The following is a 17,147-nucleotide window of genomic DNA, read 5'->3' as shown; positions in this document are numbered from 1 at the left end:
AGGCCACACCAAGATAATGAAGCTCCCTCATTGGCATTTAGCTAGTAATCTTGTTGTTGGGAGATCTAATGTGGCTACAAGAAGCTTTTGGGCATTGTGATTAATAAAACCACCCAAGGGTTAGAACCAGTCCTGCTCATCAGCTGAACACGATTATCAGAGGGTTTGTGTTTAATCATTGTTAACGAAGTTTATCAAGCAAATGACATCCCTAGGCACTTCACTGAATGTTTTTCTAAAAACTGCATCTGTATGAGCATAAGTTGGTCCATGGGTGAATTAACATGCAACTATAATGGATACAGTTTAAATTGAGGTGCAGGATCGGAGAATTGGTTCAAACAGTAGGGACTTCTTTCATGAAAGAAAACTTCATTAACACATCACACTATCTGATAAGAACTATTGTCTATTTGTCAACAGAACATTTATCACATTCATCTGCTAAACTAAAGCCAGCTCAACATACATAGCTCTGTAGCTACCAGGAGGGGAAACAGATTTGAAAATGGAAAAAGGAGGAAAAACTCAACCTCTACATTAACCATTTTCAAAAAAGGAGGAAAAACTCTACTCTACATTAACCTGCATATGCAACATAAAGGCCTAAAACCAAAAAACATGGACAAGGATCCAAAACAACCATTTTAGGCTTAGTAATCTGAGCAAAAGGTTCATTCCGTGCTTCACGCCAGATTATCCTTTGCCAAAAGTAAGTTGATGACGTGTTCACCTTGTGGATACTTGTATAACTTCCAGAAGTTTAATTCTCTCATTGATCTTTAACAGAAACATCAAACCCAGGTGGGATAAAAATGATATCATCCCATGTTGAAGCTTGATCCTCCTGCGAATAGGTTTAAGTTATGTCCTGCATAATTAATTGACAGTGATCAAACACATAAGTGCATCTTACCATCATCCCTTTGATTATGTCCTCCATGACATAAACCTGAAAAAAATCGCCCACCAGGTAAGGCCAAATTTCATGGAGTTCAATCTAAAGAGGGAAAAAAAAGGACCTCAGTGTCCCCATGTCTCAATCCAGGGTTTAGACTCCTCTTATCATGGGAAGCATGATAAAGAGACCTCTCTAAATCCTCCTACAAAAGGTGAACAGTAAAAAGGAGTCATACAAGCAAGTTTTCTTAATCATGCGCACATGCATCCAGAGATGCCAGCATACATAAAAAGCCTCTCTCTCTCACACACACACACACATGCACGCATGCATGCATGTGCACGTGTCTCACTCACACACACACAGGTATGCTAGAGAAGCATTACAACAAGAACAATGCTTAGTTCAAAGTTCAAACCTTTCTAAAGAAGACAGGACGAAATCTTCTACCCTGGCTTCTCAATATCAAACTCTTAGACTGGACGAAAAAAGATTAAAGTTATGAGACAGAACAAGAATAGGAAAGAAAAGCAATAAAGAGAAAAAAAGCAAGAGACATAAATCAATCAACACACATGTATGATAAATAAACTCGAAGGCCTCCTACTCTAAGGAGCCAGTTAAGTGTTTTCTCTAGTACATTGCAGAAGACACCCCACTTAGGAAACAGTTAGCCTCCCTAAATGTATTTTCTGAAGGGTTTGAAGTAAGGTCCATGCAAAATAAATGAGGTATCCATGCTCGGGCAGCCTATGTGGAATAAGAGGATAAAAATTAATGACGTTGAGGATGCATATGACGGTAACCAACATGGCTAAATGCTAATCAAAATACTCATACTTATCATTGCAAAAGTTGTCTGGAAGGAAACATGTATTTCAGTTAATGCACGTCGCCATGGAACGGATTGGAACTGATGAATGCATATAATCAGTGGCTCAAAATATTTACTTAGCTCAAATCAAATTTTATCCATGAACCTGAAAGACAGGAACTCCAGGGAAGGCATGATCAGACTCCTCATCTTTTCCCTTCTCCTGCAAAAAGAAAATACACCATGTATATATTTAAGCAAAAATGCATGCTTTGCACAAGGACATCAATGTATCATGTAATAATTATATATGATTAATGATAATGTTTTACCTTCAAGATTCATTGGCAAACAAAAAAAAAGTAAACAAGCAAAGTGCAAGTTCGCTGCCAAAGGTGGCAACTATAAAACAGGTGTGTAGAAATATGTTGCCTCAGACAAAGGGTTCTTGTGAGAAAAGAAAGCACTTCAAGCAGTGGCCCTCTGGAAGTGATATGAATAAAAATAAATAAGGAAGCAAAAAAAAGATTCATACTACAAATAAAATTAGCTAATAAGAGTTAAGAAAACTAAAATAGAGGAGTCCAGGAATGTGACAATGCATATGTCCATGAGTATCCAACATAACACTTGCATGCAAGTGTAGAATAGTTTTCAACATTCTTTATAATCAATCCTGATTAAGGTTCACAAGAACTAACAATAAAGGCCAACAATGGCAAACAATCCACATGTACAAAACATATTTTGAAATGAAGAGGCAACTGGAATATAAGTGTCATTAGTTTTTCAAAGCCTTTTTTGAAAAGCAGAGCGTAGTGACATATTCACATCTACACAAAGTTGCAAGAATTGCTGTAACGACCCCAATCCAGCCCCTTTAAAAATGCGGAATATTTTTTTTTCTAAGAGTTGCGGAAAACTTCCCAGAGACCTGGGGGTCCCTAAAGTTCCAATTTCAGTTGGATAACCACACACCACAAACGAAGTTGCAATTATCATCCATATCAACCAACTAAAACTCTTTTATTAATGAGTAAGAAAATTTCAAAAACAAGGTTTTCTTCAACTGAAAGTAAAGTAATAATTTCCGAAATTAAAAGAACTAAAAGGCAAAAGAAAGAGCCACTCTGTCCTCTGCTGAATCCGTCAAGCTCAAGTATGACTCTCATCCATCCCCAGATGCATGTCCAACTTCACTATTCACCATTTCCTGTGAAAAACCAACAAAGTAGGGTGTCAGAACCGAAATTCTGAGCACAGCTACTTCTAAAGAAACCAGGTGAGAGAAAGAACATGGATAAGATTTCATGCAGTGATTGAGTGAGTGCAGATGTAAAATTTGCAATATTCAAATATCTATAACTATCAACAATTGCATGTGCTCACCAGTTAAGAATAGTAAATCAGTACCATCAGTCAAGAACTAAATTTCCAAATCGTGCAGCATGATTTTAATAAGTAAATCCTATGCTACCACCAACTCATGTCATGATATAGATAATGATTCAAACATGCATGATCTAACAGAAAAATGCATGATTATGTGCAATGCATGATTTCTTCTGTTATCTTTCATTTAAGTTTCATCTTTCTATATGCATGCCCTATTAAATGCACACATCTTTAAGTTCCTCTTTTTAATTACCGTGGCCCGCGGATACACCAAACGGGTACAAACCCCGAGGTCAAGTAAGTTCCCAGGGTAGCTTAACACACAATTTGTATTTTATTACTGGGTTTCAACTTAGCCCTCGACCGATATCAGGAAACAACACCATCAATCGGAACATTAGACCTCTACATCTAATGTCGGGGACACAAGGGACACCCCACGCCCACAAGTGTCACTTCCTTGGTACCATAAACTCACAACTGTGACTAACACACCACTCCCGGGTAAAGTGGCGGGCTCTCCCTAAAACCGTGGCCAGGAGAAGAACCTCAATATTGGGTTCAGGGGCAACAATGCACACGGAGTTTTTGTATCCTCACAGTCTCCCCAAGACCGGATAACTAAGATTCTCATACTACAGATGAGATATCCCAGAATGTATATTACACTATTCTTATTCATTATTTTTATTTAAAGTTCATTCTTTAAGTTTACAACACCATATGCAAAAGAAAAGTGAAAACCCGCATCCTCCCTTGCGGGGACCCATTCAGGACTCCAGCCCGTATAAACCACTAGAACAGTGTAGTAAAGTGCAAACCATCTTATGTGGTTTAAGTGATGCATCTAAAAACATATATAAAAGAAAACCCAACCCACGGCTCTCCAGGCCGATGATGGTCCATTTAGGCCATCGGGGCATCACATCACAAAACAAAAGTAGTGTTTTATTTATAACACTAAGCCAAAGTGCCAAAAGCATGTGCACTTATGAAAATCATAAATTCAAACATATGCATGTCATAATGCATTCATATGCATTTTTTTTTATATGTGTGTTACCTACATCACATATTTAACCAAATCCATGGTTTCTTTAAGTGTGTGAGTGTACATGTACCAATTCACACAATAATCAAGCGTACAGGTTCAAGAAGAATTAATAATAACTGAATCATGCTCACACCCATGAGTACCATAATCATAACAGTCAAATGAAAGCATAAACCTCCACGACAAGTGTTTCCAAATGCACATCCATATGTGCCAATATAACCATGGTCATGAAACAACAACACTCACAAGCATGGTTTCAAAGATTCATGTGCAAGGATTCACTTATTTATACCAAAATGCATGTTGTCATTCCTTGATTGATTTTATTATATCATGTGAATACCCATGCATGTAGATTCAAGAAATCAAACATTACTTCCATGATTGCTCATGCCCATGCAAACAACTAGACAACGATATCCCAATCAAGCATAACCATCAAGTCTAAGCATATTAGCATTTTCATGAATATACAAGACTTTCCCTAAAAAAAAATGAAATGAACATACAAGGCTAGACACACAAGCAATCACAATTGATAATAAGTGTACAGCTGAAAACATGCTATCATGCACATTTTTTTTTTTAAAACATCAGTCTACATGGATGACCAGCACAATCACTCCAAAACAAACAAGGAATTCTATATTGTTAAAATGCTCCAAGTTTGATCCATCACAAGAAACAAGCTATACCACGTTAGCCTACACAACCTAAACCACTTATCTAGAAATTTAGTATGACCATAAATTTTATTTTTGAATAACATGAAAAATAACTTTTAAATAGTCAAGAATTTTATGTGCATATCATCACTGCAGGTATAATCATCAGGCATGTGGTGCATCCATATTAAGGCCAATTTCCTCTAATTCCCAAGAGTTACTGAGTTTTCGGTGTTTCATTTTTTTTTTCTCTCTTCTCAAAATAGCTGCCTCTATACATTGCATATCCTGAATTATCTAATTTCATCAATTGTCCTTTAAGAAATGGTAAAAAGAATACCACTAAATTGACCATGCAACCACCTATTTATGTTTTCAACAAATTTGGATATTAGACAGGCAACTGGACTGATTCATTCTCTAGTGAATCACTAGATCATGTGTGCCCAGACAGAATTTGATTCACCTCCCAAATCTCATTCGGTGTTTCATAATTCACCTTTACTTGTACGCAATCGGTTCTCCTACCTTCAAGACTCATGAAGTTCTATCTTGATAAAAATCATCATCTTCTGGTAGAAACCTCTTCTTTCTAGGACCTTCTTGACTACCAGCTTTGCAACTCAAATTTCATTTATATCATGCAGCCTTTCATAAGTCTGGGTGTTATGATTTCAAATTTTGAGTATTCAGCAGCAAGTATAGCAGTACATTATCATACTTATCAAAATATGAAGGAATGATATTCAGCAACCTATCACATCAATGTACAGGGCTTAATATGAACATTTTAATCCAATAGCATAAAAAGATTTTGTCTACAAGAAACTTCATAAAGACTTATATGATGCACCTAATGCACATCGTGTAACCTACCCAAGTCAGGTTATACATGACTCTCCCTATGCACATACAATGATAACGAAACCCCAAATAAAGTTTTATTTTAATTTGATAATGACAACCGAATCCCCCAAATCTGATTTATTAGAGTTTCTGACAACCTTCATAACCTCCTCCCCATTCAACATCAACACTGAAACCCAACAGTTTACGTGCCCCAGAACAGTTCTTTTTGCTATTTCACAAATACCAACTTGAAGAAAAATCGCCCAAATTAGCAATCTCTGTCCAGGCTATTTATTTTTCCTAAGCAATTCAACTCTTTACGTAATACAAACATACTAAACACCACAAGAAAATCCAAAATGAAGAAAAACAAGTAAAACAAACAGATCCAAAGACTATATAGCTCCAAAAACGATACCAACGTCCAAAAACATCATCTACCGAAACACCCGTTAAAAATCTCTAAGATTTTCATCAAAGGAGATCAATTGCACACACACAGGAAACCCTTTTTTTTTCTCAGAAAAATCGAAATCACACATCCCCTTGATGATGAAAATCCGAAAACCCCCAAATCATAGATTTGGGGTTTTAGGTTTAGGGTTGATGTAAACCCCAAATCCTACCCTCAAACCCCCACATGGAATCGAACCTAGGTTCGATCCCTCACCCGAAATCTAAGAAGCACCGTACCTTTTTTTTGAAGCTTTCCGATGATCGGAGGCTGAAGTCACGTGGTAAGACCGGCTGGAGTTGCTGCTGCCGTGACAGGGAGTGCTTGCTAGAGCTGCGGTGGCTGTCGCAGCTCGCCGACGATCTTCCACCTCCAGTGTGCGCACGCAGACAGGGAGAGAGAGACGAGGGAGACGAGGGAAGAGGGTGAGACCCCCTCTTCCGCCTCCCTTTTATCGCCGACCCCCCCCCCCTTCTTGCCCCTTTCTGCTTCTGTTTAAAACCTATCGGGCAACCCTTATCGGGTTGCCCTTTTTGTTTTAAAAGGGCTGTTATATGGGGTGGGGCTCGGGTCCGAACCCGGGACCCGTAACCCGGCCCCAAAACAATATGGATCCACAAGTGGATCCAAATGGATCCACTGTGGATCCTCGGATAAATTTTTAAAAAAAATTAAAAATTTTATTTATTTTGAATCTCACTTTAAACATAAAATTTTAACCCCCAAAATATGGATCCGCAAGTTGGATCCAACTGTGGATCCTCGAATTTGCTTAATATATATATATATATACATATATATATATATGTATATTTCTATTTTATTACTAATATTAATATTATTTTAGTATAACGCAAACATTTAAGCGTAAATACCCCTTTATGGGTCCTAGATCCGAAATATGGATCTAGGCCCAATTTGCATAATTTTATAAAATTTTCGGGTTTTACATCCCTACCCCCTTAAAAGAATTTCGTCCGCGAAATTAGAATGTACTAAATGTGAGTATCGGTAGTATCAAAATTAAATATCACACGAGTACTAACGATTGTCAACTAAGAAGATACCTTAGACCAGATCAGTCTGATCGCCTTGAGTAGAAGTCGTAACGGCATAAACTCTCCCATTAGTCTTCTGCTGACCCTGTTGCGGTTGAGGTATCTGTTGTTGTTGTTGTGGTTGTTGTCCTACCTGAGCCGCTGGCTTGTTCAGACAAAAAGGAGCAATGTGCCCTGGTTGTTGACAGTGATAGCAATTTCCCTTGAACAACGGGCAAAAACCTAGTGGATGGTTCTTGCCGCACCTACGACATGTTGGCGGGGCCTTTTCTTGCTGTTGCCCATTATAGTTCCGCTGCTTCTTGCCACCCTGAGTCTTTCCGCCTGTAGGTGGATGCTTCCTCTTTCCGCTCGAAGCATCACCTTCATTTGTGCCTCCCTTTTGTGATACATTCCTAGACCTCTCCCAGTCTTTGGTCAGAACCGTGGCTGACTCGATCGCATCGGCCAAAGTAGGAGGCCGACCTGACAGTACGCGAGCTCGTAATCCATCCTTTAGTCCGTGCACGAACTTCGACGCTCTTGCCTTCTCATTTCTGAAGAGGTTCGGACAGTACCTCTCAAGGTTCCGGAACTTGGTAGTGTAATCTACCAGACTCATGGTTCCCTGAGTCAGATCAAGGAACTCTCGTTGCATCTGTTCCTCGACGTACGCGGGGAAATACGTGTCTAGAAACTCTTCCCTGAACGTCTCCCAGGGGATCTCGTCCCAATCGGCGAACTTCACTCTCCGCAGGGTGTCCCACCACTTCTTGGCATCGCCCTTCAGACGGTACGTGCCAAAAGATGTCTTTCTGTCCTCAGGAACAGACAAGACGTCGAACACCCGCTCCAACTCCTCAACCCAGTGCTCCGCTGCCTCTGGGTTTGCCTCTCCTGAAAAGGAAGGCGGATCTAACTTCAGGAACTTTTCGAAAGAAACTCCACCCGCGTTTGGAACTATGTTGACAGGAGGGTCACGAGCTGCTGCTTGTGCGGCTGCCTGCGCAGCTGCCTGGGCAGCTTGCGCCGTTTGTGCAGCCTGTGCCGCCTGGAGGTTCTGGGCCGTTTGAGTTGCCTGAGCCGTCATAGTCTCGGTCAGAGTGTGAATGACCTCCATCATAAAGTCTCTTTGTTCCTGCCAATTCGCTGGAACAGCAGTGGAGGACGAAGCACCTCTGCGAGTATAATGCGACATCTACAACGTGCATCCCTACCACAAATTAGACTCCTACTGATCCTACCCCCTTAGGGTTGACCACGAACAATAGTAGTTCACGTAATCATACCAAGACTTATTAAATTATAATTGTAATCAATCACACAGAATTCACATAATTCACATAATCCAAGTAAAGTATTAAATAGCCATACCAGTGAAGAAGACTGCTCTGGAGGACGAGTCACACTTGTCGACGTTTCAGGACAGGGCTCATATACCAAAATTTAGAAATTTAACACAAGAAAGATGATAAAAGTGTAAGTTTTTGTGGTTGCTCTGATACCAAACCTGTAACGACCCCAATCCAGCCCCTTTAAAAATACGGAATATTTTTTTTTCTAAGAGTTGCGGAAAACTTCCCAGAGACTTGGGGGTCCCTACAGTTCCAATTTCAGTTGGATAACCACACACCACAAACGAAGTTGCAATTATCATCCATATCAACCAACTAAAACTCTTTTATTAATGAGTAAGAAAATTTCAAAAACAAGGTTTTCTTCAACTGAAAGTAAAGTAACAATTTCCGAAATTAAAAGAACTAAGAGGCAAAAGAAAGAGCCACTCTGTCCTCTGCTGAATCCGTCAAGCTCAAGTATGACTCTCATCCATCCCCAAATGCATGTCCAACTTCACTGTTCACCATTTCCTGTGAAAAACCAACAAAGTAGGGTGTCAGAACCGAAATTCTGAGCACAACTACTTCTAAAGAAACCAGGTGAGAGAAAGAATATAGATAAGATTTCATGCAGTGATTGAGTGAGTGCAGATATAAAATTTGCAACATTCAAATATCTATAACTATCAACAATTGCATGTGCTCACCAGTTAAAAATAGTAAATCAGTACCATCAGTCAAGAACTAAATTTCCAAATCGTGTATCATGATTTTAATAAGTAAATCCTATGCTACCACCAACTCATGTCATGATATAGATAATGATTCAAACATGCATGATCTAACAGAAAAATGCATGATTATGTGCAATGCATGATTTCTTTTGTTATCTTTCATTTAAGTTTCATCTTTCCATATGCATGCCCTATTAAATGCACACATCTTTAAGTTCCTCTTTTTAATTACCGTGGCCCGCGGATACACCAAACGGGTACAAACCCCGAGGTCAAGTAAGTTCCCAGGGTAGCTTAACACACAATTTGTATTTTATTACTGGGTTCCAACTTAGCCCTCGACCGATATCAGGAAACAACACCATCCATCGGAACATTAGAATAGCTTCTATCAATATCCAATGGTGAGACAAAAAATCAGCTAGTGATGCAAAATCTAAGTCACTCTCCACCAAATCATCAACCTTGTTAAGCAAACCACTTTACAAAGATTCTCTTATAGGTACTAGTTGATCCCTTAAATAGCTAAACCAGATTTCTGATAAATTCATAAGAACTGCACCAAGTGATAAGATGATACAACCCAAGCTGCTTGCAAGAAGAAAGGTTCATCTCAAGGTTGTAAGTATCGTATTGTAACCCGTATCGGTCGGGCCCAAAATAAGATAAGTATTGTATCATAAAAAGCCGTAAATTTTGAAACAAAAAAATTAAAAATTCTAAAAAAATCTAAAAAATAACAAAAATTCTAAAAAAACATAACACATGAAACAATGATGAAATGCACAAAATGCAACCATAAAATCACATAAGAAGCATTTATGTCTCTATGAGCTACATAAAACATCATCAATCATCAACTATCTCACAAGAACAATGCAAAATATTAATATGGTTTTTTTTTACCTTAACCCATTTCCTTGAGTGGAAAAATGGTGGAAATGCACTCTTACTTGATGAAATCACAAAAGCCCCCTCCCTTGCGCACTGATCGGCCCCCAAATGGCTCTCAGTGCTCCTAGGGTGCGTGGATACCTCTCTAATAGCCTCTATACAAATGAGGGGGTCGGCCCTCAAGAGGTGTTTAAAACCCAAAAACACGAAACTACTTTTTGGCCTTTTTTAAAGTCTGCCGACGCAGTATTGTACGACATGCCATGTATCGTACGATACAGGTTTGTACCGTATGATACTTATGATACGAATATGATACACATTCGTATCGCGATACGAATGTGTATCATATCATTTTTCTAAAAAGTAACGATATGTATCTAGGATACGATACGATACAGAATCATTCAATTCTTACCCACCTAATATGCTAATTTTTCCTGCTACCCATCAGCAACAGGCTCATACAAACACATGGAATGAAAACACAGAGAAATAAATGTAAAGAACCACAGGAAAAAAAGGATCAACTATTAGGCTTTAAGAGAAGTAGATAACAGGAATTCACGTGTTAATGTCATTGTCCAAGCATGTCTGACATGGGTGCGATACATACATAAAACAATGTCAGTTTCTTATGCGGATGAGAGCTTCCATAAACACTAGCTGCATTTGCCTCATGCAAGAAATCTCAGATGATTCCCTACTCTTATTCTGGTTTTGCTATGATAGTGTTCCATTGCTTATTTCACAATCGCACTCACATTTCTAGTAATGAAGGTGGTCCAAATTACTTTACACAAGAAAATGAAGCATAATATATACTAACCTACAATGGGAAATGTAAATGAAATCTACTCATTCATTCAACTGGACACAAATGCACTAACCTTAAGTGCTTTTTTCACTTCAATGGGATCAGGAATAAACCTGAAGGCAACACCATTAACCTTAAGTTGGATAACCTGTAACAAATTTAGTTGAAGTTTTCACAAATAGAACAAATGAAGTGCAAACGAAGTAAAACTCAAAGATATCACAAATAGATAAATGAAGTCCAAATAAAGTAACACTGGGAGTATGATGAAGATGCAAGTTGCCATAAAAATGAAATAGTCAAATTGAGAGAAGATAGCCAAAATAAACAAGAACTACAAAATATTACAAGTTTACCTCCAACTTATTAGAATTTGGCAAGGAATATCAGACACTTAACCCAGTTAATTTTCACTCAAGTTATCTCCCAATTAGCTTGGAGAATAATCAGCCAATCTCAAGTCATGGGGAAATGCAATAAAACTTAAGTCATTGTTTAGGGCAGATTAGACATAACGTTGAGGTCCTGATGGCAAGAAAGAGTTGTGGTTGTACACCTAGTAGAAGGTACAAAAAGTAGTTTTGCTTGGCCAACACTCACAGAAGAGAGAGTCAATTCAGGAGAAGTCTCAAGTCTTCCCTCATAAATAAAAGATAGAAAAATGATTGAATTTGTTCCAACCTAAGAAGAATAAATTGTCTTTTCCCCTTCTTGTTTGTCATTTTCACTGATAAATCAAAGGTAGATAACCTTGAATATGTAATTGTCCTTAAAAGGAAAATATTTGGCCCTGGATATTAACTATCCAATGCATCAAGAATCACTGAAACTTGAGGTTGAGGTGTGATTTTAAATGAATGGAAATAGATGGTGTAAATTTGCGGCAGGGTTTCATAGGAACATAAAACACAGACACATCTAAAAGTTTCTTAAAGTTCTGGTTCTCGTATGATTGCGTCACATCAAGGTAGATAGCAGCTCCATTTTCACCCATAAAATAATTTCACTCCGCTCTTCATAAGCATCAGATGTAGCGCTCTGTGTATCAAATAATGGAAGGAATTCTTCAATAGCACAACACGCAAATCAATGTTTGTAGTGTCAACCAATGTGTGTGTTGTCTTAATTAGATTACAAAACCTTAATCTTAACCAAATTAGATAAAAAAAACTAAAAACAACTCGAACAAACACAAACAAATAAAAACAAGAACAGAGTCCTCAAGTATCGTTAATTAAACTAAACTAACTGGTGGTATCATCGACAACCCACTTGTAATTTAACCAATATGTTCTAATATGACCTGCCACATAACACTCAGATCTCATTAAAAACTCTCAAACAGATAATAACCCCAGCTCCATTCATAAATCACATATACAGCTTCAAGATTTCCACAACATGACAAAACTAAAAGTCATCACTTCACAAGCCAACTTACTGCTGATACATAACAAACTAAAGAAAAGGCTAAAGTGAATTCATAATCATTCCATTAAACCAATTTCACCTTATTCAATGCCACGGTGACCACCTTCGATCCTTTTCGCATTCCTGGATCCATAGACTTCAACTGGAAAGATGGAAAACAAGAAAACCGAAGAAAAAATCAACAAAATAATATCAAAACTTGAATCAGACAAAAGAATTATAAGCTTAAACTCCACAACCAAAGGAAACAAAAAAACACAAAAAAGGATTCTGAACTTCTGATGCCAATAACAAGATGCCAACCTGTTCAAGAAGGGATTCAGCATCTTCTTCCCTGAAACAGAAGAGCCCCAGCGACTTCCCCGTCTTCGCTCCCGAAACCAACACGAAATCCTCGTTAGAATTGATCAGAGCGTAGACGGGGACTCCGGCGAGCCGCTCCTCGACGTCGGCGACGGCCATTGCCGGACCCGGCCGACGCACGGCGAGCTGGAGGGCATCCCGATTCCTTGCCGAGACGCGGGCCCAGGGCGGGTTCGGGTTCGAACCAAGGTCGGAAACCCCAGAGAAACGGGACAACCCCTGCCGGAAGGCCTGCTGGGCTTGGTGCCCGATCGATTGCACGGCAATTCCGAGATGGGTGTTCCAATCTGAGCCAAGAGAGATGAGATTTCGATCACCCACCATGAAAGGAGTCAGATTCTTCAGGTGGGTGTCCTTCCATTGCTGGAGGAAGCCGCTCCACTGCTGCAGCATAGCGATAAACCCTTTGTGAGTTGGGGGGGTTTCGGAAGAGCGGGAAACGGGAATGCAATGAGGCGTTTAAGTACAGCAATCAGCAAGCACCCAAGCAACACCTAGGTCGTTTGGGGAAAAGACATATCGGAAGACTTCCCTCTTGCCCACTGGAAAGCAAGGTTGTTAAAATCGGTTCAGTAGGTGAATCGATTTTTCATGAAAAATCACTGAATCGAATCGTTTGTGAACCGATACTTTTCACATAGGATGACACCTGTCATTAAAAATTAAAATTATTAAAAAAATAAAAAAATAAATTTAACCCTCTTAAAAAATATTTTAAAAAACTGATTGAATGAATCTACCCCGAATCAGCCCTTTTGAATCACCTTTAGGAATAGTGGAACGTTTGAGTGACCACTGTTGAAGGGGTCTTTGCTAAAGACCGATTTGTCTTTTATACATGTGTATTTTGTGTGTTTGGGAAGGGGGGGAATAAATGTTTGATACTAATGAAAGTATATAACTATAGAAATCATCATTTTTTTCATTTTTTAAAGTTTTTTTTTACATAACCTCATGGATGATGTAATCTTTAATGTTTGTTTAGTAGGAAATGTTTTTTTTTTTTTAAAGGCAAGTTGGGGTTAGGCAGACCCTTGCCAGTTATACAACTATACCATTGGGTTTTGAACCTGTAACGTCCCAACACAAGGTTCATATGGACCCCAACTCTTAGCATGTTGTAGGTTTAAAGCACATGAAAAAAAGAACTTGCTCGTGAACTCAATTATTGGCTCTTTTCTTCTCCTTCTTTCTCGTTTATTTTTTGGGCTGAGCAAGCTGGGTTTGGAATTGATTAAAAATATATAGGAGACATGTAAAATGACTGGAAAATACCTTGAGTGATTCAGACAAGCCATCAGATGACAGGTTTAAGGCTTCCACAATCTAATACCAAGACCAACTGAAACATGAGACGTATGGCTAGGATTGTCAACGGGTCGGGTTTGGTTCGGACTCAGGTGGAATCAGACCCAGACCTGATTTGAGATATTGGTACTGGATTCAAACTTAGGTCCAATCGGATCCATCATAAGAGAAACCATACCCGAATCTTATAAGGATTACATGAACCAGACCCAGTAAAATAATAATTTTTATCCTTTTTATATTGAAAATTTGTGAATCTTAGTCTAAACTCAGGTCGCTCCAGGGTCTGGTATGAAATTTCACAAACCATACCTATCTCCATATATTAATCGGACCTTCGAGTTCGACCAGAATTGTAATGGATCTTCTTGTTTATCACCAAAAATCTTGACCTTATAATGTTTGGTGCGGATTGGGTCTGAGTCAAACCCGACCCATTGATACCTGCACTTATAGCAGAGACATGCATGAAGAGAAAATACCCCATACTAGTGAACTAGTAGTGAATAATTTTGTACTTTTGCGTATGCCATGTTATGGCACATTGGAAATCACCTACATTTCAATTTTCCAACTTATTCTAACTTTTTTGGCCAAGAGCCAAACGAGGTCAGGTTGGCATGTTCAAGCTCAGCATTGAGGTTCAACCTCAGGTTGAGTCTAGGATTGAGCTCACGGTGAGCTGAGCCGAATCTGAGCTCATGCACCGGACCACCTTTGCGCAAAGTGCATATAGGGATGGTAGTGGACCGGGGGGACGGGGGCGTGGGGGACAAGGTCTCCACCCCCCTTCCCATCTCAAAATCCTACCCTCCATCCCCACATGGGTTTTGATTTTAACCTCCATCCCCGCATCCATCTCCGTTTTATGTCCATCCTCAGTCCAAATGGGGTGAGGCAGGTTGGGCCCTGTTTCCCCCCAGTCAACTGCCATCTCTAAAGAAAGATTAGGGCCGGGGCAGGGTGGGGCAATGCCGAGATCCAGAACAGAGACAGGGCTGGGAGGGGAAAAGTATAAGTCCATCTCCGCCTCTATCCTCACACGGATTTTGATTTTAACCTTCATCCCTACCTTCATTCTCATTTTATGTCCTCCAACCGGGTCTAAACGGGGCGGGGGCCCTGTTTCCCCCCAGTCCACTGCCATCCCTAAACAAATATTGTAATTACATGCTCTACGCCATTAATTGTTATTTTGTATGTGTGTTTCCTTTTTTGGGGACTGGGCTGAAGCAGGGATGACAATGGATCAGATTTTTCTGGTATTTGACCAAATCTGATTCTATTTAGTAGGTTTTGGTAAACCAAAACAATATCCAAGCGGGTATAGTTTTGACTTTTCACTATCAAAACTGATAAATATCTAGATTTGATGGATGTCTGAATCAGATTACATGCAAAAAAACAGATATGTTATGAGCTTTTGAATTCAAATCCGTTTAGCCAACATCCAATCAGCCAAATCTGGTATTGGCCGCATCATATCCGAATCTGAACCATTTATATCCCGATGCCAAAGAAGACCCCTCTCTCTTCCTCACTAGTTGTACATCGTTGGTCCTCCTGTTGGTAAAATCTTTGAATACGAGAGGGCATAGTGACAAATATCGTGAGATTAAAGAAGAGGCTTTGTGTAAGCAGAAATACATAAATCTCTTTATGAAACATTCTGAGTTAAACAAAAAAGTTTTTAACCCTCTTTCTATAATTTCAGAAAAGATTAAATGCTATGTTCTGCAAAAATTCAATAAAACGGAACACTTTATAAAATTTCTGAGTTTATCAGAAAAGAAAAACTACCTTTCTATAATTTTTAGAAAAACAAAAAGCTTTCTAAGCAAAAACAAAAAAAGAAACATCAAAATAAAAAATTTCTAAGTTAAACAAAAAGATTCAACCATCTTTCTGTAATTTCAAAAAATATCAGTAGCCTTTTCTGTAATTATCTAGCAGACTATATATATATGTTTGAAATTTCTTGAGTTTAACAGAAAAGAAGACAACCACTTTTCTGTAATTTTAAAAAAGTCGTTGTACTGATTTTTTGTCAAAAAAAAAAACAAAAACAAATTAACAACCTTCTAAAGAGAACCGTTTTCAAAATTTTCAGGAAATTTCAGTTTCAAATTGTTTTTTTTTTCCAGTGACCCAGCCCCTGCCCTTTCGCTGTTGTAGGCGATCTTCGGCGGGATTGGTTTGGGTGAATGCCTCTCCGATCCAACCGAAAAAAAAAATTATGAAGCAGGCAACAATCGAAGAGGCTTCCTCTTTTTCATTTTTGGTTTCTGATTTGTTTTTTAGGGGTTCTAGTACGCCGATAACTACTCACTGATTTTTCCTCTTCCAACAAAACTAAGGGTTTTTCTTCATTTCGGATAACCGACCACCAACAGTTCAAGCGGTGGTTTCCAGCGACTAACAGAAAAATGCTTTGAGAGACAGTCGATTTTCCAGCAACACCTAATTTTTTTATGATGCCCGAAAAATCTAAATTTGATTTTGTTTTCTCGCCAAAAAGATTACACCTCTTTCTCAAGGACTGTCTCCAATCACCGAAACAAACAAACTCAGGTACATAAAAATATTATTTTCTTATGTATTCGAGTTTTGGGTTTTTTTGCAATCGATATTTGGTTTAGCCGATTGCCCTATCTATGAACAGAAAAACTTTATACTAACCTTATTTTGCAGGATAAAAAAATTTAAATCTTTCTTGTTTTTGTCTAGATCGATCGAGTTAGATTCCTACGTCAATACTCTCGCATACACATACTGCTTCCAGCATTGGCAGGGATCTGTCGAACCCACTCTGATACCAGTGTAAGAAATAGAATGCCCAGATACAGAGTTACTCTGAAGTGAAGTACATGTTGCTACGCTCGAAATCGCCAGAAAAATCCACACTCTCAACTCACTTACAATTTGAATGCCTTTCTTGTAACAGTATGTTTTCATAATTTCACTGCATTTTATAATCTTGTAATGAGTTCAAGTTTGAGACACATCCTTAAGAAAAATCCCTTCAGCCCAAAGAGTCACGTCACTTTGTATTTTAAACGGAATATCCTCAAACAGTCACCTTATGACCATA

At 38.7% G+C, this 17,147-nt stretch overlaps 1 protein-coding gene across 1 annotated transcript; it reads right to left on the bottom strand.

Annotated features, from left to right (window-relative positions):
• Nucleotides 1-412: 412 nt before the first annotated feature.
• Nucleotides 413-13,163, bottom strand: TIC22-III (Tic22-like family protein). Its single transcript, XM_090012777.1, has 8 exons — nt 12,689-13,163; nt 12,465-12,527; nt 11,028-11,102; nt 1,882-1,938; nt 1,320-1,379; nt 1,023-1,103; nt 917-952; nt 413-847 (listed from the first exon to the last, which is right to left on the bottom strand). The coding sequence occupies exons 1-8, from the start codon at nt 13,139-13,141 to the stop codon at nt 773-775; spliced, it is 900 nt and encodes a 299-aa protein (XP_089868903.1). The 5' UTR covers nt 13,142-13,163; the 3' UTR covers nt 413-772.
• Between the last annotated feature and the right edge of the window lie 3,984 nt (nt 13,164-17,147).

The sequence above is a fragment of the Nuphar pumila genome, chromosome 7 (assembly GCF_984573655.1).
Source record: "Nuphar pumila chromosome 7, dmNupPumi1.hap1.1, whole genome shotgun sequence".
NCBI lineage: Eukaryota > Viridiplantae > Streptophyta > Magnoliopsida > Nymphaeales > Nymphaeaceae > Nuphar > Nuphar pumila.
This window is presented reverse-complemented; position numbering and strand designations above follow the sequence as displayed.